The sequence below is a fragment of the Tiliqua scincoides genome, chromosome 1, assembly GCF_035046505.1.
Source record: "Tiliqua scincoides isolate rTilSci1 chromosome 1, rTilSci1.hap2, whole genome shotgun sequence".
Classification (NCBI taxonomy): Eukaryota; Metazoa; Chordata; class Lepidosauria; order Squamata; family Scincidae; genus Tiliqua; species Tiliqua scincoides.
In genome coordinates this window covers 251430906-251454340 of record NC_089821.1, presented here as the reverse complement: position 1 = coordinate 251454340, position 23435 = coordinate 251430906, and the positions used below count along the sequence as shown (strand labels likewise).

At 44.3% G+C, this 23435-nt stretch overlaps 1 protein-coding gene across 2 annotated transcripts; it reads right to left on the bottom strand.

Annotated features, from left to right (window-relative positions):
- Positions 1 to 3393: 3393 nt before the first annotated feature.
- On the bottom strand, positions 3394 to 22696 carry BPNT1 (3'(2'), 5'-bisphosphate nucleotidase 1). Of its 2 annotated transcripts, none has more exons than XM_066611700.1 (9): positions 22599 to 22696; positions 19358 to 19482; positions 16470 to 16574; positions 15775 to 15882; positions 13957 to 14005; positions 11663 to 11754; positions 7687 to 7884; positions 7123 to 7228; positions 3394 to 5170 (listed from the first exon to the last, which is right to left on the bottom strand). In XM_066611700.1, the coding sequence occupies exons 2-9, from the start codon at positions 19475 to 19477 to the stop codon at positions 5022 to 5024; spliced, it is 927 nt and encodes a 308-aa protein (XP_066467797.1). In that variant the 5' UTR covers positions 19478 to 19482; positions 22599 to 22696; the 3' UTR covers positions 3394 to 5021. The 2 variants fall into 2 exon arrangements, with proteins under 2 accessions (XP_066467797.1, XP_066467798.1); XM_066611701.1 differs by having other exon boundaries at positions 19358 to 19479.
- Between the last annotated feature and the right edge of the window lie 739 nt (positions 22697 to 23435).

Below are 23435 nucleotides of genomic sequence, written 5' to 3'. Positions count from 1 at the left end.
TCTGCGCAAGCTTGCGCACCTCATGCAGCCGTGGTGCTTTTCAAAGGGTTCTGGTGGGGAGACTCTGCCCCCCTTGCCTCCCCACCCACCGCATGTCCCTAAGAACATAAGAGCCCTGCTGGATCAGGCCCAGGGCTTATCTAGTCATCTTCCTGTACCCCACAGCGGTCCACCAGATGCCTCAGGGAGCACACACAAGTCCACAAGATACTTGCATCTTGCTGCCACCTCCCTGCATCTAGATCCCCTCCCAGCTCCATCCCATGACTTACCTGAGGGTGAGGATCCCTACCAGCAAGGACCAGCATGACATAAGCAAAGGTTTCATTGAACAGCCACTCTAGCCCCCCGCCCTGCGTTCTATCATCCAAGTTCTGGTTTCCAAAAGCAGGAGTTTAAACATTGGCATGGCTATGCTGTGCTTGACTGCTGTGTCATCTGTGCCCTTTGCTTGGTCATAGCAGTGTGGGTGTGAAGGAAGGGGGGTTTTGGAGGAATTGACAGGGCAGTTTTTTTCTTTCTTGATTTATTTGGGGGCTTTTAGACAACCACCAGCTCCAACACTGACATGACATTATGCTGACAGTTGGGGTGTATTTCTCACCTAGAGGGGAATTAGGATATGGCATTTGCTTGCTCTTCCCCATCTCTGCCCTGTTTGGGAACATCTGCTGGCTAGACGTGCACGGGTGGTGGGGTATGTGAGCATGTAATTGTGCCAGGGTCTGAAGGTGCTTCCAGATGCATGGCTGCAGCTCTCCTGGTGTAGTTCTGGTTGTGCTGACATTTGAGCCCTTTGCCAATTGAACTGATTTTTTTTTTAAAGAGTATGCCCTTCTTGGGAAACTCGCTCTTCCCATGCCCTGTTTGGGAAACTCGCTCTTCCAAGGCGGCCTGAGTAGCCCCAGTGGTGGCCATTTTTAAAAATACATTTATTTTTATTAATAAGTTTAAAGAAAGAAAATAAAAACATTGATTATAATGAAAAATATATGAATCCTATCTGAATCGTTAAAATAAAGTTATCAATCTGTTGTGATATAGATGGTTGAACATGATAAAGTAATTTGCTAGATCAAGTAATATCCCCAAATTTTCTAAACTAGCAGATAAAGCAGGTGAATATGGCTTTTTCCAGATTTTTCCATTATTGGCATATGTTAATTTAGCTGCTCTTACATGATTGGCTATAAGTTTAAGATCATCATCCTTGATTATTTACTGTAACTCAAAAAGCTGGACTTCATTTGAGTTCTTAGAAATATTATAATTGGTCATTTGCTTAATAACATTAAGAATTTAAGCCAAAAGTGCATCTCTGGTGAATAATCATCCCTAAGGAATGTCAACAGAATTCTGTAGCTCCATGGACTAACATGTATTGTGGCATTATTTTTTGTGTACACATAAAGTATATCAGTTGTCTAAGTACCTATGAGTACTGTTAAATGAAATAAATTAGTGACAATGGATAACAGAAAATAAGAAGAAGGCTGGTTGGACAGAAGATAATAATTCTAGCCCCTGCACCCTGTATCAGTTCCAAGCAAACTGGAACCAAGTTATCTGAAGGACTACATTTTCCCATAGCAGCCTTCTTAGCTCTGAAATCTGCACTGGAAATCCTACTCTGTAAACCGCTTTGTGAACTTTTAGTTGAAAAGCGATATATAAATACTGTACTGTTAATAATAATAATAATAATAATAATAATAAAAACTCTCATCACTGCCAAAGGTCTCTTTGTTATGCACATGTAGGACTTCCTTGGTGGTCGCCCCCTTGTTGTGGAACACCCTTCCCAAGAGGCCTTAGTTTAGAACAGGGGTGCCTATACTGGCTACTTGCGGGCCACTTGCGGCCCTCGAGGTCTCTCAATGCGGCCCTCAGGGAGCCCCCAGTCTCCAATGAGCCTCTGGCCCTCCGGAGATTTGTTGGAGCCCACACTGGCCCTACACAACTGCTCTCAGCGTGAGGGTGACTGTTTGACCTCGTTTGTGAGCTGTGGGATGAGGGCTCCCTCCACTGCTTGCTGTTTCACGTCTGTGATGCAGTAGCGGCAGCAAAGGAAAGGCCAGCCTTGCTTTGTGCAAGGCCTTTTATAGGCCTTGAGCTATTGCAAGACCTTCATTCATTCATATAAGTTCATCTTTAATATATTCATTTATGTAAACTTATGTAAAGTTATTCATATTTTAAATGTAAATTAATTATCTCCCCCCCCCCCGCCCCTGACAGAGTGTCAGAGAGAAGATGTGGCCCTCCTGCCAAAAACTTTGGACACCCCTGGTTTAGAAAATGCTAGTTTAGAAACTTCCTATACTTGCTGTTTTTAAGGAAAAAGCTTAAAGTTTTATTTGACAAGGCCTTTCCCAGCTCTGTAATTGTTTATGGTTTTAATATTATTTAATGATTCATACTAATTTTGCATTCATTATATATTTTATATTTTTTATGCCTGTTGTTTTTTGTAAGCTGCTTTGATCTTCTGGGAAATGGCCTAAAAATTAAGTGTGGCTGCAATCCTATACCTACTTACAGTACTTGGGAATAAGTTTCATTGAAGTCAGATTTACTTCTGAGGAGGCATGCATAGGCTTATGTCAGTGGTTTTCAAACTGGGGCATCACAACGCCCTAGCCTGAAGACCCTGGCCTCTTTCCTCTTAAGGGGCGGAGGCAGGGAGGAGGCATCGATGCAGTCCCCAGGATCATGTCGGTAATGGGGCTGCAGGGACTGGGATGCACTCACCAGTCTCTGCAGCAGCTGTCCTGCTACACTTTCACTTCTAACAAACTGGGGAGCCCTGCAGACACTCGCACAGGGCTCCCTGCACCCCAGGATGGCTGCTGCAGGGACTGGCGAGTGCATCCCAGTCCCTGCAATCCTGTTAGCAATGCAATCCTGGGGATCATATTGCTGCCTTCCCCCGCCCACACTGCCTCCCTTCCCCCCCCCTCCCCGCAAGGACTAACAGCAGTGCAAACTCTCCAAGAGAGTTTGAAAACTTCTGGCTTATGTTGTAAAAGTCGATATAGACCCCAGCTGCAGATGGAAATGGTACACCCTAGAAACAAGTCTAACTCTTCATCTGCTGTTTGAGGCCTGTTAACTGAGGTTGCTGAAAGTGGTCTTAGAATTAAACATTTTCTAGTCCTTCACAACAGCAGGTTGGCTTGCAACCAATAAGGCTTTTTATCTGGGAAATATATTTTAGACAGTCAGCTGAATAGAAATCTAAATGTCAGAGTAAGTATGTACTGAATTATTTAATGTTCTTAAGCTGGAATTTTCTGAGATGTGTTCTTTCTAAAAGGTATGTATCAAAATTGATTTCTAATTTAAAATAGACATGCATTCCTTCTGGATTAAGAAAGGACAAATGCTGAAGAAAACGACGTTTGCTTCAATTTTATTAACAGGAGCTTATTTTAAAAAAATTTTCCATTTCAAAAACCTTTATTAGGCACTTTTATTAGCCTTTGCTTCCTGCAGACTCTTCTTTCTCCTCCCGGCTTGTGCTTTGGGCTCTTTTCTGCCTCTCTCTACAATCCCTATGGTATGGACCTCAGAGTCCAATCCTGAGCTCTGTGCATTCACTTTCCGCAAGTGCACACTGTCACAACTGTGCCATTACGCGCATTTGTGAGGCTGGGCTAGCGCTGATGGAAAGCTGGTGCTCTACCACTCCACGGTTGTCCAAACCGCCAGGTGGCAGAGAGGTAGGTGGGGGTGCGGAGGAAGGCAGGGAGGAAGCATTCCGGGGTGGGGGGAGGGGCAGCTGAAGGCAGAGAGGAGGCACTTTGGGGGAGGGGACGGGACCAGTGGATCTCTTTTCCGCAGGATTCTGAGCTCAGTGTTGGGTCACGCACGCTGACAGAACTCTTCGATTCTACAGCAGCTCCAGAGCTGCTGTAGAATCAGGTAGCCACATTGCAGGGCTACTTCCTTTACTCGGGGAAAGGGGACAAAAGTCCCCTTCTCCCGAAGAGACAGTGACAGTTGCCTGGGACGTGCTGGATGCCGCAGTAGCCATTTTTGGCACCATGGCAGCCCTGTTCTCCAAGCAGCTCAGGATTGGGCTGTCAGTCTATTGTTTCTTATGGGATAAAATTTCTCTCTTTAAATCCAAAGAAGGGCATGCATGTACATATGGTCCCTATTAACTGCTATTTTCCTTATTTCTTATGGGGGAAAATTCCTATTTTAAATAAATCCAAGTTTCCTTACCTACATCCTGATTTTAAAGTTTCCCCCCTGTACATTATAACCATACTACTTCCAACTTTGTTTTTAAAAAAAAACTAAATTCAGGTGGAAAACTGTTTTGGTGCCATACATTCCAGTGCAGAGCATCCTGGTGTGGAAACCGTAAGCAGAGTCAGCCATAGTAAACTGTGCAATTCTAGAAACATCTACCCAGAAATAAATCCCATGGATTTCAATGGAGTTTAATCCCAGGAAAGTATGAGTAGGACTGAAGCCTAAGCCAGTGAGTATGGCCAACTTTGACCAGTAAGAGCTCCTGTGCTTACAGAAAATTAAGGAACCAGGAAGCATTACATTTATTCTCAATGACATTTTGAATCCACTCTAGAAAAATGTGAATTTTTTCAGTATATAAAATCTGGAGTACATATGCCTAAAATAATAATGATATCTATACAAAGATTATTTTGCACCATTAAAGGTGACAGAGGTCCAATTATAGTTTCTGTACCTTTGCTCAAATTAACAAAGAAATAAAATTGGACTTAGATTTCATTATTTAACAGGAATGTATATGGTATATTTCTAACAAACATTAAAATTAATGTCCTGCTAATAAAAGTGAATCAACTCTTCCCATTGGAAACCAAAGTGAATTTTTACCATAAGAAGTAAACTAAATCACCAGCTAAGAATTATAGCAGAATAAAGTTTTGATCCATTTTCATTAACAGATAATCATTCATATTCTTAGCTGGAGTTAGCATCTTAAGCTCATTCCAAACTAATCGAAATGCACCATCCTTTGTCTTTTAAGGCACAAGGGCTTGCTTAACTGCCTCGGGCACTCGGCTGGCATAATAGTCATGATTTTTCAATGCAGCAAGGACACCTCCTGAATTCATGTGCTTGACCTCTTTGTTATAATGAAAGAAATTTCCATGAATATCGGTAAGCTTGCCTGGAAAGGAAAGAAAAGGAAAGAAAATAGGCTTTATGTTATTAGGCACACCAGCTGTATTTTAAAAAATGAATAGGGTCAAATAATGTTTCTCTCATTGCTAATGCAATAAAACTCTCTTTCTGCAAACACTGACAATTTTAATTGAATGTACATATAACATACTTCCACTTATGATAAAAGGGATTAACACACTATAACTAATCTATTACATTAATTCTAGGTCAGGATACCCCAGCATCAAATAACTAATCATGTAAAAGAACTTCATGCATAGAAACTTGTTTTTCATCAAGGCAAAGCAAACATTGAACTAACTGGAGGATAATGGTTCAGTCAAAGTGCATTACTGGTTTGACCAAATATTTCAGCCTACCCTTGGCCTTGGAACAAAAGCAAGTTCAACAAATTTGGCTCACTTTTTAAGCTGCATATGAAAAATTTAAAAACTGATATAAAATCTCATACAAGCCAATGTATTCCAGACTAAAGGCCCAGTCGTATCCAACTTTCCAGCACCAGTGCAGCTGCAACGCAGCCCTGAGGTAAGGGATCAAATGTTCTCATACCTTGAGAATGCCTCTGTGACTGCCTTCCCACCCCAGGGTACAGTGCATGCCCCATGAACACGACTGCACCAGCACTGGAAAATTGGATAGGATTGGGCCCTAAAGTACGTATATTCATGTATAATATACATGAAAAAAAATAAAAAAATTAACATGAGTTTTAATCAACTGACCAATTTAAAAAAAGCTAGCAAAGATTGCTACTAACTGAAATATAATGCAGCAAATGCAACTGTCAAGCAATAAGAGGAGACTGCAGGCTGGCCCAGGGAAGTAGGCCTGGTGATTAGCATCTCTCTCTCTCTCCCTCCCCCTCTTCTTTTTCCCTTTTTGAGCATGCCTTGGAAATGTGTAAAGCCTTGGTAGAGTGTAGTCATTACCACTAGCCTAGGCAATAAGACCACACAGAGGCAAAAAAACTCTTCGGCGTGGGGAATATTAAAACCTCTGTTCCTATCAAAATCACTTGCCCAGTAGCATCTGCAGAGTAAGGATATGTGTAAATCCACTGACCTTCTCTGTACCCTGGGGCAAGGCAGACCAAGGGTTAAAATATAGCCAGTTTTATTAAAAGATGAAACAAAATAGAAAAAGAACAAAGCAAAAATGAAAAAGAAAAAATGTGGGATGCAAAAGATTAATGGAAGGCTTATTATCATTATTGGCCAGCGAATGGTGATGCAGTTGCTAATTAGCTTGCCTCCCTTGGATGCATTTGTACACCAGCAGAAGGAGGTACAAACAAATTGAAATGAACCAAAACCTTATGGTTGTACCCTAAATTCTGTCCCTGTCCCAGTTACTGTACCTGACAGATGGAGTCTCCAGCCCTTTTCATTTACTACTTTGTGAGTGATTCTCTCAAAGACCCAAGGTGTGAGCTTTGAGGCAGTTGGAATGAAGCCACCCCAATTTCAAGTGAACTTGAAAGTTTTTAACATTTGGCCATAATGACATCACCAGTTTACCTGATTGGAAGAGGGGGATTACGTGGGTATCTGTCCCCTCCCTACTGGAAGGCAACCCTTGGGAAGAGAAGCCAATTAGCAGGCTCATCCTGTCAGGAAAGAGAAGGGGCTTCCCCCCTTCTATTTGCAAAACAAAGGGGCCATAGCTGCCTGTGATGCTCCCAGTGGCTGAATGCACAGAACCTGCTGGTGAGTTAAACTTGCCAAGAATACAGGAAAACAGACCCAAAATACACAGAAAAAGATGTGGGGAATCCAGGAAAGCACAGAGACTCATCACAGCAACCAGTACTTATACTTTAAGGCCTTTTGGTTTGACAGCAAACACTTCATAGGCCAAAGAAATGTTTTTGCATCTACAGGGTAGTATTTGAAACCCATCATTTCAATTCCTCTGATTTATCAGTTAACTCACCTCCTACTGCATGCAAAATAGCCTCTGGGGCACATGTATCCCACTTCTTGCACCCAGGACTGGCAAACACATAAGCAGAAGCCTTGCCTTCTACCAGCTGGATGATCTGCAATGAGCAAAGAAATCCATCGTTTTAAGTAACAGCAGCACACATACACAGACTCTTCAAAAACAAACACCCAATGGCTGGGATGCTACATTTTTAGCCAAAGATACCAATATGCCTTTGATAACTATGTGACAGCAAGAAATCTAACTGACAGTGAGAGTATCAGTCTGCTTCCTGAGTGGCTCTGAAAATTATATCTTCCTCACAAGACTTGACCATGTTCCATAGTTCCATGAGAAGTCAAACAATTTTGCATGTTTTTCTAGCACTGGGATGCCGCCACCCACGCATCTAGGAGAAGAGGGAACACTTGGTCATTGGGCCCATTTCTTGGAAAGGGTATTCTTCAGCCCTGATCACAACAACGAAACAGGAGAATTACCTGTTCTGGTCCCAGATTTAAAAAAAAAAGTTATTCCCACTTTCACAAAATTAAAATCAGATTATTTCCATACCTTATTTCCTGCACCGCCAACTCTCACCACACTATCAGGATTCATTGCACTAATGCAGTCATTCACCAGCTTGCTGCTGTGTGACCGTGTAGTGGTGATGATATGCTTTCCGGCTGGCACCTCTTTCAGCTGAAATCCAAAGGCACCCAACCCCAGGACTCCCCAGATTGTCCTGCCTAGAACTGCATCTGTACCTGCCTACAGAAAAGATACCAACATTTAAGGGATTTAAGGGAACATTTAAGTTCACTCTTTCAGTGTGGCTTTAAAAAGACAGAGAAAAAGAAACGTACGCACATTATTAGAGAGCTGGGGTACTGGAGTGATTAATAGCCCAATCCTAAGCAACTTTCCAGTGATGATGCAACTACGTCTATAGCACATGTGCTGCATCCTGCAATGGGGGGCAGTTATGGAGGCCTCCTCAAGGTAAGGGAATATTTGTTCCCTTAGGTCAGGGCTGCATTGCGGTTGCATCAGTGCTGGAAAGGTGGTTAGGATTGGGCCCTCAGCGACTGAACTACAAATCAGGAACTTCCCAGTTCAAATCTAATTTCTGTTAAGAGGCTTTTAACTTTTTACCTCTGCACTGCTTTCCCATTGCTTCCCAGTGGCTACTGGGAATTGCCGTATGCCACAATGGCACTTTCAGGGTTAAATAGCCGCTTTGGGTACCACAACATGAATTTTGGTGAGAAAATAGTATACACGTTGAGTCTCATTATTCCTGAGGGTTCCCTTCCAAGAACCCACTTGGATCGCCAAAGAAAACAGGCACCAAAGCAAATTAATTAAAAAAAACAAAGTCTCTTTGCTCTGGTGATTTAAAAACAGCCTTGCTGACCTTTGTAATGCACACAGAGGCCATCAGTCTTTCTCTAGGCACAGGCACTTAGGCTTCACTAGGAGGCAGCAATCCCTTTACCAGGAGCCCCAGCAAGGGGGAAAGAATGGAGGTGGTGATAATCACTGCCATTTAGCCTTCTTTCAAGTGCTCAGGGGGAAGGGAGGAGTGAAGCCTGCAGAGAGAATGATTGATGGATTGCCAGCGGGCTGCCCTCTCTGGCATTATTAAAGGACTGTTTTTCTTTAATTTAAAGGGCTCTTCTCAGCAGCTTTGAGATAGAAAAATCTGTGGATACTTAGGTTATACCTGTAATCACTTGTATGACTGTCTCTCTGCAACAGTAAAAAGCAGTTTTTTAAACTGATTTTAAAGGGGTGCATTTTCCCCCTTCTCCAGGGATCAGCACATTCCTTCTCATTTGCAGGGGCCATTCGAGTTAAATCAAATTCATGTATAACAAGCCTGGACCTGTAGAGGCAAAACTCTAAAGATCCCTCCAAATTCCCTGCTGTGGCCCAATCCATGACCATTTGCAGAAGTAATCATACTTCCCTAATTACACAGTGTTTACTGTCAAGTGTAGTTTGGTTCTCAGGCAAACAGCTGCTTCTCAACCACAACTCCCCAGCAATATGAGGATACTAATTACTTATCTTACAGAATTGTTGTAAAGTTAACAAGGTAATTCAAGTGAGGTGCTCTGAACACACAAATATCTACTCAATGGTCTGCATCCTGCCAGCATTCAGTATAGGTTATTTAACAGCTGTAAAGAAGCATGGAACCAATAACATGAATGAGACATAACCATCACTGTTAGAACTCAGATTGGCACAGTCACCTCTGCAAGGCATCCAAAAGAAATGTCTGCATTCGAGCCCCATGCTGTATTTGGTAGAGCACAGCATACTGTGCAGCATGTTTAAAACAGCGCAGGATTGTTCTGCAGTTATAGTTTTCCAGAAAGTTCCACCTTTCCAGTTGCTTTTTTGAAGCCCTAGCAATCTGGAAGGATTCCTGTGGTGGTGCAACTTGAGCCCCATTTCCACTTGTTTCTGCAGCAGATTTGTCATGTAGGCAATGACCAGTATTTACTGTGGCATAGCATTTGGACAGGGGAATTTGGAAAGAAAAGAGTTAGCTTCTTCCAGACAAACTGCACAATCCCCAAATTAGTTCCAGTTAACTGTCTTCAGGTAAAGAGAGAAAAATGCCCAAACTAGGCAGAAAATTACCATAGATACTCACTCACCTATAGTACATGAAATTTTTGCCAAGTAATCAAGCTCCAATTATCACTTTGCCTTATCTCCAGGTTAATCAGAGGGCAAAGCCTTTCATTTCTGAAAAGTTTCCTTTCTCAGGGGCAGACAGGCACCAAGTTTCTCAAGCAGTAGGCAGGCACAGCTCCTTAGAAGCAATTGGTTAACCTTTTATTCTTCCTTCTGCTGCAGCCTGGTTCTGCTTTTTGAAACACCAGGATGGGATCCTCCTTCCCAGGCTACAATTCAGTGCACCATTACTTAAGAATAACACCCATGGAAAGCAGAGGGTCTACTTCTGAGTAAAAAGGGTTGCAAATATCTCATCTCTCTGCTGTGAATTGAATTTCACATTCCCAGTTATGTGTTATGGGTTGTATGTAGAGCTTCTGGCTTAACACACCAGACACCTTAAAGGTGGATTTGATTCCTGGTTCTCCTGCAGTGGTTCCCAACCCTTTTCACTTGCATATCCCTTGGCAGCCCATTTCCATAAATTGTACCCTTCATATTAACAAAATGTTTGTAATTAATAATACAAGCCCTAATCTCCTCTATATGAAAGCCCAGACTTCATGTATTTATCACAGTGTTTTCTCTTTTTATCTGTTTGAAGAACAGAAGACTCTGCCTTTGCACTGTTTTGCACCAAAAGTGTGCTGAGAAAATCTGGGTGATTGATCACTTTCCGTATTATGTTTCAGCTTTTTTACTGTGCTGGTTTTCAATCGCTGGTTCATACATGAATTGATGACCAAAAACTAGCTATTGGTGGGGCTTTCACAGCCCAACTAGCTACCTCCCTTCCTGCCTTGCTGATCCTTGCAAGGCATTCCTGTCTTGCAAGCATTCTGGAGCATGACCTGCATTATGCCATTCTCTTTCAAGTACCCTTTAAGGTCCTGTTGAGTGTCCCTGGGAGTACATGAATACCAGGTTGGGAACCACTGTTTTACTGGTTTGTTTGATCACTTTCCATATTATGTTTTAGCTTTTTTACAGTGCTGGTTTTCAATCACTGATTCATACATGAATTGATCACCAAAATTTAGTTATTGGTGGGGCTTTCAAAGCCAAGTAGCTACCTCCCTTCCTGCCTTGCTGGTTTACTGTTTACTGGGTGATTTGCTGGTTTACTGTTTACTGGGTGTTTACTGGGTGAAGGTCCTGTTGAGTGTCCCTGGGAGTACATGAATACCAGGTTGGGAACCACTGTTTACTGGGTGATTGATCACTTTCCATATTATGTTTTAGCTTTTTTACAGTGCTGGTTTTCAATCACTGATTCATACATGAATTGATCACCAAAATTTAGTTATTGGTGGGGCTTTCAAAGCCAAGTAGCTACCTCCCTTCCTGCCTTGCTGGTTCTTGCAAGGCATTCCTGTCTTGCAAGGCATTCTGGAGCATGACCTGCCTTTTTCTACCATTATTCCATTCTTTTTCAAGTACCCCTAAAGGTCCTGTTCAGTGTCCCTGGGAGTTCTTAACAGGTTGGGAACCACTGTTCTACTGGTATGTTGTTTACAGTGCACTTACTCTGATAGTGCTTACAAAAAGGTGACGAAGACCAGAATTTAAAAAGAATAAAAATTTATGATCTTTTACTATGTTTTTAATAAATTAGAGACTACAGTTCTTAGGTAACAATTAGTGGTGGGTTATTTTTCAGGATCTAGCCTCGAGTAAAATCAGACAAAACTATAGTCAGACACCCACCCTAAGTTTAACCCCTGACTTATCCAAGGGTCATAGAAAATTCCATGATTGTTGGCTCAAAACCTGCCCTCAACTTATCTGTGGGGTCGACTTATAGGCGGGTGCCTGCGGTGCTAGGTGCTTCCCAGCAAATCAAGGCATTTCTTACCTCATAGTTATAGTACGGTTGATTAATGACTCCTGCTATTGCTTTTCCTTGGTAAGCTATTCCAATAAGCACGGTTACATGGTCAAGAAGTCCTGGAAAAAGTAATTTAAAAAAGATAACAGCTATAGCTGGAAAAAGGGAGATAAAGTTCATTCCATATACAGGTTGAGACTAATTATTCCTGTGGGTTGCCTTCCAAGCACTCAGGTGGATTAAAAAAAAAAAAAAACACTACAGCAAAACAATTTAAGAAACAAAGTTTCTTTGCTCCAGTGATTGAAAAACAGCCTTGCTGACCTTCTGACTCTGAGATAAGAGTCATTAAGAAGACAATCTATCAGCACTTCACTCAGCCCCTCCCTTCACCAATGCAAAATGATCACCTTTCTTTCATGTGCTGGGGGAAGGGAGGGGTCCACAGGAGAGAGAAGGATTGATCAATTGTTAGCCTACTGCCCTCTCTCTCTTTCATTAAGGAGGCTGTTGTTAAAGGACTGTTCAGTTTTAAAAACTGGTTTTAAAGGGATGCATTTTTCCCCTTCTCCTGGGATCAGCACATTCTTTCTCATTTGCAGGGGCCATTCAAATCCATGTATAAAAAAATCCGTGTATAAATAGGCTAGACTTTCTGCAGTTGTTATTTATTTCTGCAAATAAATCTGACTTTCTGCAGTTGTTGCTGATGGCACAGGACAACGTAGCATTTAGATGTCCACTTGAGACAGCTTATGGTCAAACTTGGAAATCTTTAAAGCATTATTTATCATAAGAACATAAGAACAGCCCCACTGGATCAGGCCAAAGGCCCATCTAGCCCAGCTTCCTGTATTTCACAGTGACCCACCAGGTGCCTCAGGGAGCAGGCAAGACAACAGGAGACCTGCATCCTGGTGCCCTCCCCGCATCTGGCATTCTAAGGTGCTTCTGGGGTATCATCCTGTGTGTCTATTTATTTTGTTACATTTAAATGCTGATGCAGCCCTGCCAATGGGGTTCGTGTTGCATGCTGCAGTCATGGAGGCCTCCTCCAGGGAACTTTTATTCCCTTACCTCAGGGCTGCATTGCAGCTGCATCAGTGCTGGAAAGTTGGATAGTATTGGACCCTCAATGAATAAATAATAGTATATCTTGCACGGTGATATCAGTCAGACAAAAGAGGGATTATCTCACAACACGGAAGAACTTATTGCTAAGTAAAAATGTATAGTGTTATGTTGTATAAAGCTTAATTTTCTTAATTCTAAGCTCATTGTGGATATTTCTCCATTTGGATCAGTGTGCACACTACTGAAGATCATGACCCTAGCTGCAAAATTTACAGGTTAAACTAGAATCAGGAGCGTTTGCAAATGTAGTCCTACAAAAATGACTTGGGAGAAAATGTGAGCTGCAGGATGAAGTGTGAACTTCATACCACAGAGACAAAATTCCATTGGGTCATTTGGCCAATGTTAGCAGCAAAGCTAACAAAGCTTTGTTGTGAAGACATCATACCCCCCAAGGGCAAGGTAGATAGGCAGGAGAGAAGCACCGAGCAATACATTATTTCATAGCAGAAAGAAGTTTCCCCAATACTAAGGATTCAAAGAATGCTGGTTCTACCAGTGCCATCACTGGGGGTGGCACCTGGGGGTGGCAGTGCAGAGCCTGGCAACCCAGAAATTCTTTGGTGATGTGATGATATCATGTTACTTTTGAATTGCCAAACTTTGGCTGCTGGAGGGAGGAGAAGCTGAGCATGGTGCACTGGGTGTGGGTACACACTGAATCTTACTGCAGCGACCACCACTCACTCTCCTGCCCACTGCTCTTCAGCAACAACCAAGTCTCTTACTGGCTGGAATGTGGCAAGTCTGAGGCTACCACAGTCAGGTGGATTCCCCCTTAATCACCTTGTTTTCCAAACTAAAAAGCCTCACATGTTGTCACCTTTCATTGTAAAGAAGGCGCATCAGCCTTTGATCATTTTAGTTGCCTTTTTGGCACTTTTTCCAGCTCTCAGATCCCCTCCTTTGTGGCAGCCACACTGCTAAGATAAAGGTGGGCCACAGTCGTGATAGATTATACCAATTTATGAAGAATGAATGAGTCAGTAAATTGATTTCTCAGTGCTGTTTCTATTGATCGAAGTCCAAACTTCTGCAACATTTTGAAGTGAACATGATCTCTACCTGTCTAGTTGTCATAGGTGAATGTTATTTTAAAAATGGACTACTCTAGATGGCTTCTGTGTTCAGTTTATTAAAGCAGACAACACTCTCAGTGCAAGTAAATGAGGAAAATAAAAGCAAACCTTCAGTGTATTCTTTGGTTCCATCCAGCGGGTCAACCCATACAACAAGCTGGAAAAGGAAACAAAAACCAAACAAAGACTTTTGTGAGGTGACAGAGCTCCAGGATATTAAAATTCCCCCAAGAAGGAAAGAAAATGAGCCCTCGTCATCATTCCAAGGACAGGTATCCTGAACTCACAATGGTGTCATTGCTATGATAGAACTGGCTACCAGCAGGGATTCATAGAAGGGATGTCAGGCATTTTACTAGTTCAAATGCTCCCTCCCCCAAGAAATGTCCTGAAATGTGGCTGACACAATCAGATCAAAAACAATCAGTTTTGTACCTTCTTCATACTTTAGCCCAGATGTTTGCCAGCTCTCCCAAGCATGCAAGAGGAACAGGGGCAGAGGGGATGGGGGGACCTGGACATAAGAAGAGCCTGGCTAAATGAGGTTAAGGGTCCATCTAGTCCAGCTTTCTGTATCTTGTAGTAGCCCACCAGAAGCCTTTGGGAAGCAAATAAGTCAGGAAGATACCCATATCCTGTTGCCACTCCCTTGTATCTGGCATTCAGAAATATGCTACCTCTAAAACCCAGAAGTTGCATATACCCATCATGGCTTGTAACCTGTGATGGACCTTATCTCCATAGATCTGTCCAATCCCCTTTTAAAGGTACCTAGACCAGACGCCTGTGGCATGGGGTTCCACAGATTAATTCTGCAATAATGCCGTTGTACAAATAATGCCGTTGTACAAATCTATGGTAAGGCCACACCTGGAGTATTGTGTCCAGTTCTGGTCGCCGCATCTCAAAAAAGACATAGTGGAAATGGAAAAGGTGCAAAAGAGAGCGACTAAGATGATTACGGGGCTGGGGCACCTTCCTTATGAGGAAAGGCTACAGCATTTGGGCCTCTTCAGCCTAGAGAAGAGACGCTTGAGGGGGGACATGATTGAGACATACAAAATTATGCAGGGGATGGACAGAGTGGATAGGGAGATGCTCTTTACACTCTCACATAATACCAGAACCAGGGGACATCCACTAAAATTGAGTGTTGGGCGGGTTAGGACAGACAAAAGAAAATATTTCTTTACTCAGCGCATGGTCGGTCTGTGGAACTCCTTGCCACAGGATGTGGTGCTGGCGTCTAGCCTAGACGCCTTTAAAAGGGGATTGGACGAGTTTCTGGAGGAAAAATCCATTATGGGGTACAAGCCATGATGTGTATGCGCAACCTCCTGATTTCAGGAATGGGTTAAGTCAGAATGCCAGATGTAGGGGAGAGCACCAGGATGAGGTCTCTTGTTATCTGGTGTGCTCCCTGGGGCATTTGGTGGGCCGCTGTGAGATACAGGAAGCTGGACTAGATGGGCCTATGGCCTGATCCAGTGGGGCTGTTCTTATGTTCTTATGTTCACAAGTCACACTCATGCCAACTACAGTAAGCCAAGATTTTGGATTCCCTGTTACCATATTAACTCCTGAACTTGTCACAGTCACTTCCATGAAGATTAAAGTACTGCAGTTCCTCTCCCTTTTCTGAGCAGGAATGTCAGCAAGGTTCCACACTCCTGTGCATTGAGTAAGGAAGGATGCTTGATAAGGGCATTTTGCCCAAGAGGACACAGACGGAGTTGTCCTCATAGCTTCTTCAAAGCATGCTGGGAAACAACAATAAAACTCTAGATCTTCTGGAAATAATTTAATACAACTGAGTAAGTGCTCAGCACATACAAGCCCTACAGCAGCAACAGGAACATGTCCGACAGCAAATAGGACCCATAGACTCATTGTTTAGCTATCACAGAAGCTTTTCATTTGGGGTACCTCTTCTTCTTTAATGGCAGCATATTGTTGTGGACAGCCTTTCTTCAGTATCTCCTCACATTGGCCATCCTCCAGTAATTCTGCAGCGACCTCTTCAGAGGGAAGATCCTGGGTGAAAGAATATGCACATCTAAGGTCAAGGATGCTAAGCTAGACATGCAAATAGTCATTCACCTGGCCTCCAGAAGAGGACAGTCTCCAAGTGACCAAGCAAAACATTTTTGAAAATTAGATGCCTGTTTGGATGGAATTTTTGTGTTGGCTTTTTGATTTCAGGGCCTTAGCATTCCAGAAATTTCAAGCACAGGTATGTGGGAGTAGTTGGGCTATTAAATTTCGGGTTGTAAATGTGTAGCAATGAATGCTGTATATAATTTGTGAACAAACCTATATAGTTGGGGGTGGGGGCTTAACAGCGTGGTTTAACAGTGTGAAGGTAGGAAATGGGATTTTGGTGCTTTTTTCCTTGTTACAAGGCATTTAAAGGTGGACCCCAGTATCAGTGGCAAGTCAAAGCAGTGGATACTGAGGTCCCACCTGTACATGTGATGAACACGCAAATCAAATCAAGCAAATGACAAGCTTGAAAAATGGTGGGTCTTGAACACTCATGTCAATGGGGGGAAAGTGGGATAGAATTATTATAAATAAACAAAACACACAAAGAGCAAACAACAAGGTTTCAGAGTTCTCACCTCTTCCCCTATGATTGTCAGCTTGGGGAATTTCTGGGCCAGAGAAGAACAAATGCTCATCTGTACCAGTCGGTCAGCTTTGGTCTGCAGGTCATTTGCTCCACACTATTGGGAAAGAAAATCAATTACATTTATCAGATAAATGAAAGTATAAATCCATAACCCACTCTTATTGCCCAGTCCTATCCAGGGCCTACTGTAAGTCCTAGACCAGGGGAGCAAAAGCTGTGCCACTGTCATATGTATCAGGGTTGCTGGTGTAAACAGCCAGAGGCCCCATGTGTGTAGCAAAGGCTCCCCAATGCCCCATCACAGCAGGTAGGTTGGCAGTCGGTGCGGTTCAGGGGAGGATCATGGGCATTTTGGGGTTGGGAATAGACTAGGCAAGGAAGCAAGAGGGAGAGTATCTCTGCAGCAGCCTTTCATGCCAAGATGCTATCCCCCCTTTCCTGCCCCAAAACACTCCTGGTCTCCTTGAACTTATGGCATAGTTCCAAGAAGACCTACTGGCAACCAAGCAGCCTGTAGGTAAGTAAGTAAGGAAAAATCTTTACTTCTCCTGGGCTGTCTGGTTGCTCCCCCCATAGTATGCAGCCCATGCTCAAGCAGTGGCGCTGTGTACTATGGGCTGGCAAGAACCCCTTTCAAAGGCTTTGTAATTAGTAATACATTCCAAAACAGTTAATAGTTATTTCCAACTCAACAAACGTGGCATCAGGCTGTAAGAACATGGGGTAGCATCCTGATTTCTGCTCGTGCACTTTCATTACATTGCCCATTGTGACTATTCTAGCATCATTACCATACTTAAGTAACTTTTGGTGCAATAATATTGCCCATGTAGGATGCCCATTTCTTTCCTGTTGAAAGAAGGGATATTTGGGCTACAAAAGTCTCACCCGTGAACACTGTATGTGTGAATGAGCACCATCCCAGAGCTCCTCTGCACAACTCCAGTATCTACAGAGCCAATAAAAATCTGCTGTCTAATTTGCAGAGGGCTGTCTGAAGAAGGGGCTAATTCCACTCTCAGTTTCTTTTCTGCTACAATGCAGCAGCGGACCTGCCATAGACAGGACAGGGCAAAAGCCCCAAGCTCCAGCCAGTAGCCTCTCTGAGGCTCCGGACGGGGGTGGAAACTGGTTCCGGTTTCCCAGAAGCACAGTTTAAAGCGTCGGGGAACTTCACAGAGGTTTTCCCAACGCAGTTGGAGGTTGCCCGAGGCTCTGTGAGCCTCAAGTGAGTGGGGGGGGGGGCGGCTTTTTAAGCAAGGGGGGCGGTGACAGCCCACAGGGGGCGCCATCACAGACCTTCGCCCAGGGCGTGGGGCTGGAGAGGTCCGCTGCTTCTACAAAGAAGGGAGTGCTCTCAACTTCTGCTTGTAGCAACTTTGGTACAATTGTACACAATCAATAGAGAGATGTGGCTCAAAACCAGCACCAGAAAAGCCAGTGTGGCCAGTCTAACACAAATAGTCTCACTAGCAAATGTTTGAATGGTTTGAATGTTTAACACTCATCTTGACATGCATGAGTGTTCCATCTGAATAACAGGTTCCTGATTTTTGGACTCCTGAACAGAGTTTCTCCTTTATCCACTAATCTGTACACAGTTACTGCCAATTCCTGATCATGCTTTCAAGCTGCAATTAAAAAAAGATTAACAGGGTTTTATATAAAAGCATGTTTGTTGAAGCTGTGAGAGACAGTAAATCTAAATTAAGATTCCTGGTGCTTATGGAAGATGCAGAACATTAAGGAAGAAATAGGAGGCATTGTGTAAGTACTGTATTGGCAGAGGCATAAGTATTTGCAAACACTCTGCACATGTGCTTAATGCAGAGTCTTTCTTAATAAGTTTGCATAAGTGCATTTGCCAAACCACAATCTAAAGCAGCATCATACATTAAATGGCATTTTGGCAGGTATGCTTGTGCAAATACTTATGTTAAGAAAGATTCTTTGATTGCTTAAGATAAGGCTTTCAAACTGGGGTGTTGTGAAAGCTCTGGCCACTTTCCCCTTAAGAGGTGGGGGCAGGGAAGGCAGCGATGCGATCCCCAGAGTTGCGTCACTAAGGGGACTGCAGGGACTGGGATACACCCTCCAGTCCCTGCAGCAGTCTGTGGGGGGGGGGGGAGCCCTGAGCGAGTGTCTGCAAGGCTCCCCAGGTCTTAAAAAGTGAAAGCACAGCAATCACACTCCACTTCCGGTTTTGCAGAGGCAGGGCACGATCACTGCGCTTTCACTTTTAAGATCTGGGGAGCCCTGCAGACACTTGCTCAGGGCTTCCCTGCACCCCCAACAGACTGCTGCAGGGTCTGGTGAGTGCATCCCAGTCCCTGCAGCCCCCTTAGTGACACAACCCTGGGGATCGTGTTGCTGCCTCCCCCCCCCCACCTCTGCAAGAACTTACTGCGGTTCAAACACTCCCTGAGAGTCTGAAAACCACTGACCTTGTCCTTGGATTGGCAGAGGCTTTCCAGGGTCCCAAGAAGAACTGTATTCCATTGGGATCCATTTCACTGGATTGCCAAGAACTGAACCCAGGACCTTCTGCATCCCAAACATGTGGCTTCCCACTGAGTTACAGGCCATCCTGTGGCCATCCTGCAAACTCATCCTACAAAGTCTTGAATACCAGCAAAAAAGGTAGGAGGCTGCAGCACTTCCCCTTTCCATTGTGTGCCAGCAAAGTGATTCAGGAGCAAACAGTGGGTAGTCAAACAGACATGCAGACATTTGGAATGTTACTATAGTAAATGTATAGTTACTTAGGCAACCTGTCTATCCCCCCCCCCTCCACTCCATATCAACTGATATGGCATCTGCACCAAAATAACTTCACCTCTGAGATGCACAATTACATCAGCACTGAGCAGCAGTTACCTTTTCTACTATGCCTAGGTCTCCACCAGCCATCACCTTCCTGACAATTGCTCCTGCTTTATTAGCAACAGAATATGCGGAGGCCACCAGACGCATCAATATACTTGGGTTGGAAGCCATGCCTGCTGAAAAGGGGTGAAAACATGAAAATTAGTCTGGCAAGTGGCAAACAAATGCATGTCACTGGCTTGGTGTAATAACATTCCAAAGGAACACAAATGTTATACAGGTAAGCAGGTGTAGGTCTCCACCATCAAGCAACGTATTTTGGTTTTGTGTAAACAGCATGGTTTTATTTGCCTTTGTGATTAAGGATGCAACCCTAGGCATTCTGTTAACTCAGTCTAATTCCTGTCTACTCAGAAGTCCCATTATAGTCAATGGGGCTTACTCCCAGATGACTGTGGATAGGATTGCAGCCTTATTTCAAAATCAATGGGCTTTCCAAGTAAGCATGCACAGGGCTGGACTCCATGACTCCTTGTTTATTTGATGATATACCATAAATCATGGGTCTCCAAACCCCGGCCCAGAGGCCAAATACAGCCCATGGCAAGCCTCTATCTGCACACAGCCAGCCTCTTGTCCCCTGAAAGCCTCTGGCCCACTTGGCCAAACATGACTGGAACTGTGCTCTGGTTGCATCTGGAGGGTGTTCTAAGGGCCAGAGAGTTTGAAAGAATGAGCCTATTTGTTCATTTATTCACTCATCTAAGTTCCATCTCTATAAATTTTATATTTAAATTTTTTTTCCGGCCCTCAACACCGTGCCAGATATTTGATGCGGCCCACTGGCCAAAATGTTTGGAGACCCCTGATATAAATAATGCACCTTTCTTCCACTCTGGAGGTCAGGGCAGCAGACGCAGGTCCCCAGTGGCCTCCCATCCAGGTACTGGACAGAACTAGCCTTGTTTAAGGGCAGGGCTGCATCAGGTGCCATCCAATCATACTCTAGGGCCCCAAACAAGAAAAGCAGCTTGCTGCATAACTGAATCACAATTGAATGCCACTGAGAACAAGAAGGTAGGTGCAGATCAGGATTTACCTCTCACAATTTGCCTTCCAGTGTTCATCATTCCCACAAAGGCAGTGAATGCAGGTAGCATTTCAGCTGCCTCTGTGAAATTTTGGTTGGGGAGCAGGCTACACACTATAGGTGGCTTTCAACAGCCCCAAGTCATAGAAACACCTGTTTCCACTCAATGCAGCATGTTTCCAATGCCCATCAGCCTGGAAATAAGTGGTAAGGTTAATAAATGCTGAAAGCTGTGAAATAAGGTCAGAGTGGAAGCCACTCCCAGAGCTCAGAAGAAGAAAAGGGTACATCACAAATTCACAGAACAGTGTATCTTGATCAGAAGGGGAAGGCTCACCACTTGCAAACTTTAAAGAAGACTTAATATTTTCGAAAGGGAAAGTTTCCCTAGATGCACCCAATCTCCCTATTGAGAAGCAGTTCATCTCCAATACTAGTTGCTGGACACAACATTGGCAGAGAACTACTGCCTTCATGTCTTGCTTGGGAGGGGGCATCCCAGATACATCTGGATGACCAGGGGAGCAAACAAGATAACAGCCTAGACCAGGGGTGTCAAACTCATTTCATGTAGCAGGCTGTGACATTACCCAGATGATGAGCAGAAATAAGTGCTTTTTTCTCACAGAGAAACTCATTAGCTGCAAATGACAGAAGAGAAAATATGCAGATTTTGTTCATAATTTCAGGATATGAGAGCCCAATTATAATGGGGGCTGGATAAACTGCTTGCAGGGGCTGCATCCCTGGGGCCATGCATCTTATGTGTAATAACACACCTGGCCTAGACAGACTTGTAGCAGGACTCAATTCTTTGTATGTTTCCTTCCCTTTGTTTGCCATTCCCTGGTTCCCACTGGTATTTGTTACCTTTGATCCAATTATGTAACAAAGGGCTTTACTTGTTGAAAGATCCACATCCCTTCCTGACTCATATTGCAACCTAACTCCTGAGAAGTATTATGAGTTCTGTGACCTGTATGAATGTGCACCCAGCAAATATTTCACCTCTTCCCCACATCTGCAAATATCAGGATTAACAGTCTGATTCCCCTTCTATATGGTTTACTCATGGGTATGTCTAGCATGTTCAGTGAGGCTTACACCTAGGTAAGTGTGTCCAAGATTGGAGTCTTTAAACTCCAGCTTTAAACTTGGAGTCTTCCAGGGCAACAAGGGTCAAATCTAAAATGAAATTAAACAGGCCAATAGTGCAGTTCTGGTTGCATCTCTTAATCATTTAGCCCAGTGGTTGTAGGTCTGGGACCCACCAGCGGGTTGAGAGCTAATTTTTGGTGGTTTGCAAAAATGACAGGACAGACTAGGCTATGTGCATCAAGGGTTAAACAAGTTGCTGGGGAGTGAAGCACTGCAGCCCACCACCATTACAGCCACACCCCTTGGCATTTATAAATCAGGTAGTAGCCTCTAGGGCAGTGATTTTCAACTAGTGTGCCCTGAATGGTCTGCAGGTGTGCTACAGGAATTGGGGGGGGGGTGATTATTAGTAGGGTCAGTGGGGATGTAAGCCCCCACCAGCAGCTTGGCTTGTCTTGTCAATCCTCAAAAAACAGAGGATGTGCCATGACAATTTGAGCACCTTGTTGGCGTGCTGCCCTGAGATGAAGAAGGTTGGAAGATTACTGCTCTAGGGCCTCAAAAGTTTGGGAACCACTGATCTGAGTCAGTATAGTTCCATGTAAATATTCCCAGGGTGGTTCAGAATAATCAGGTACAACAATGAAGACAAGAGTGTGCGCGCGTGCGTACAACAGCAGTGTGGGAGCATGTCCAGGGATCAGCAAACAACCGTGGAGATCTCAATAGGGAGAGCATCTCCAAGGAGAAGAGCTGGCAGCCCTACTCGGAGCACACCCTCTGGGCAGCGGGAGAGCGCTGAAAGGGCTGCCTCTGCCCTGATGCAGGCGGAGGGACCCTCAGCTAAGCGCAGGACGACGACTGAAGCCTGGCAGAGCAGCCGCCGCTGCCGCCCGGGTCCTGCCAATGCAAACAACGTGACCTTGCAGACGCACCAAGGAAGGCTCCATCCCGATGCAGCCCCAGCACAGCACAGCAGAGCGTGCCCCATTCTCTCCCCTACAGCCTCCTAGACCCGCACATTTGCACGCTCCCCGCCTCTCCTTCCATCCCCACCCGCCCGATGCGCAGCTACCAGTCCACCTATCAATGAGACCAGCCTACCCGTGCTTGCCGGAGCAGCTCCCGCACAGCAGCTTTGCGAGGAAACACCTCTGGGGCGATGATCACCCTGGTGCAAGCAGGTCCCTGACTTCCGAGATTCCTCCCCATCTCCCCGCCCCCTCGCCCAGCACCTCCCGGGTCCTAAAATCCACTGGACACTGGCACACTCTGAACTGCCTGGCATTTGGCATTCACCACCTACCTTCAGGAAGAAGCTGCAGGTTTCATTAATGCTCGTCTGGTCTGTGATGACTCGAGTCCTTTGCGCACGTCCGAGCCTGGGCATGTTTACTCGAAAGGAAGCCCCACTCTCGTCCCAACAGACTTGCTCCTAATTTTGCAGCCCCGAAATGCAATTTTTTTAAAAAAGGCCAACGTTTATTAAAACCCTAACCTAGGCAGGTTTACTCAGGAGAAAGCCCCCACACTGTATTCATTAGGACTCACTCCTAGGTGCATTTGCACAGGACTGTAGCCTTAATGTAACCTGAGCCACATATTGCTTCTCAGATGACACTTGAGAAAGATAATGACTTACAGCCCAATCCGATTTCCAGCTCCAGTGTAGCCACAATGCAACCCTGTGAAAAGGGAGAACAAGTACCCATACCTTGAGAAGGCCTCAGTGTCTGTCCCTCCACCACTGGATGCAGTGCACACCCCACTGGCACAACGGCACCAGCACGGGATAGGATTGGGCCCTTACAGCCCAATCCTATCCACACTTTCCTGGGAGTAAGCCCCATTGACACTAATGGAACTAACTTCTGAGTAGACATGCATAAGATTGGGCTGCTAAGCTAGTGTTTATCAAACTGTGGGTCACAATTTCAGGTG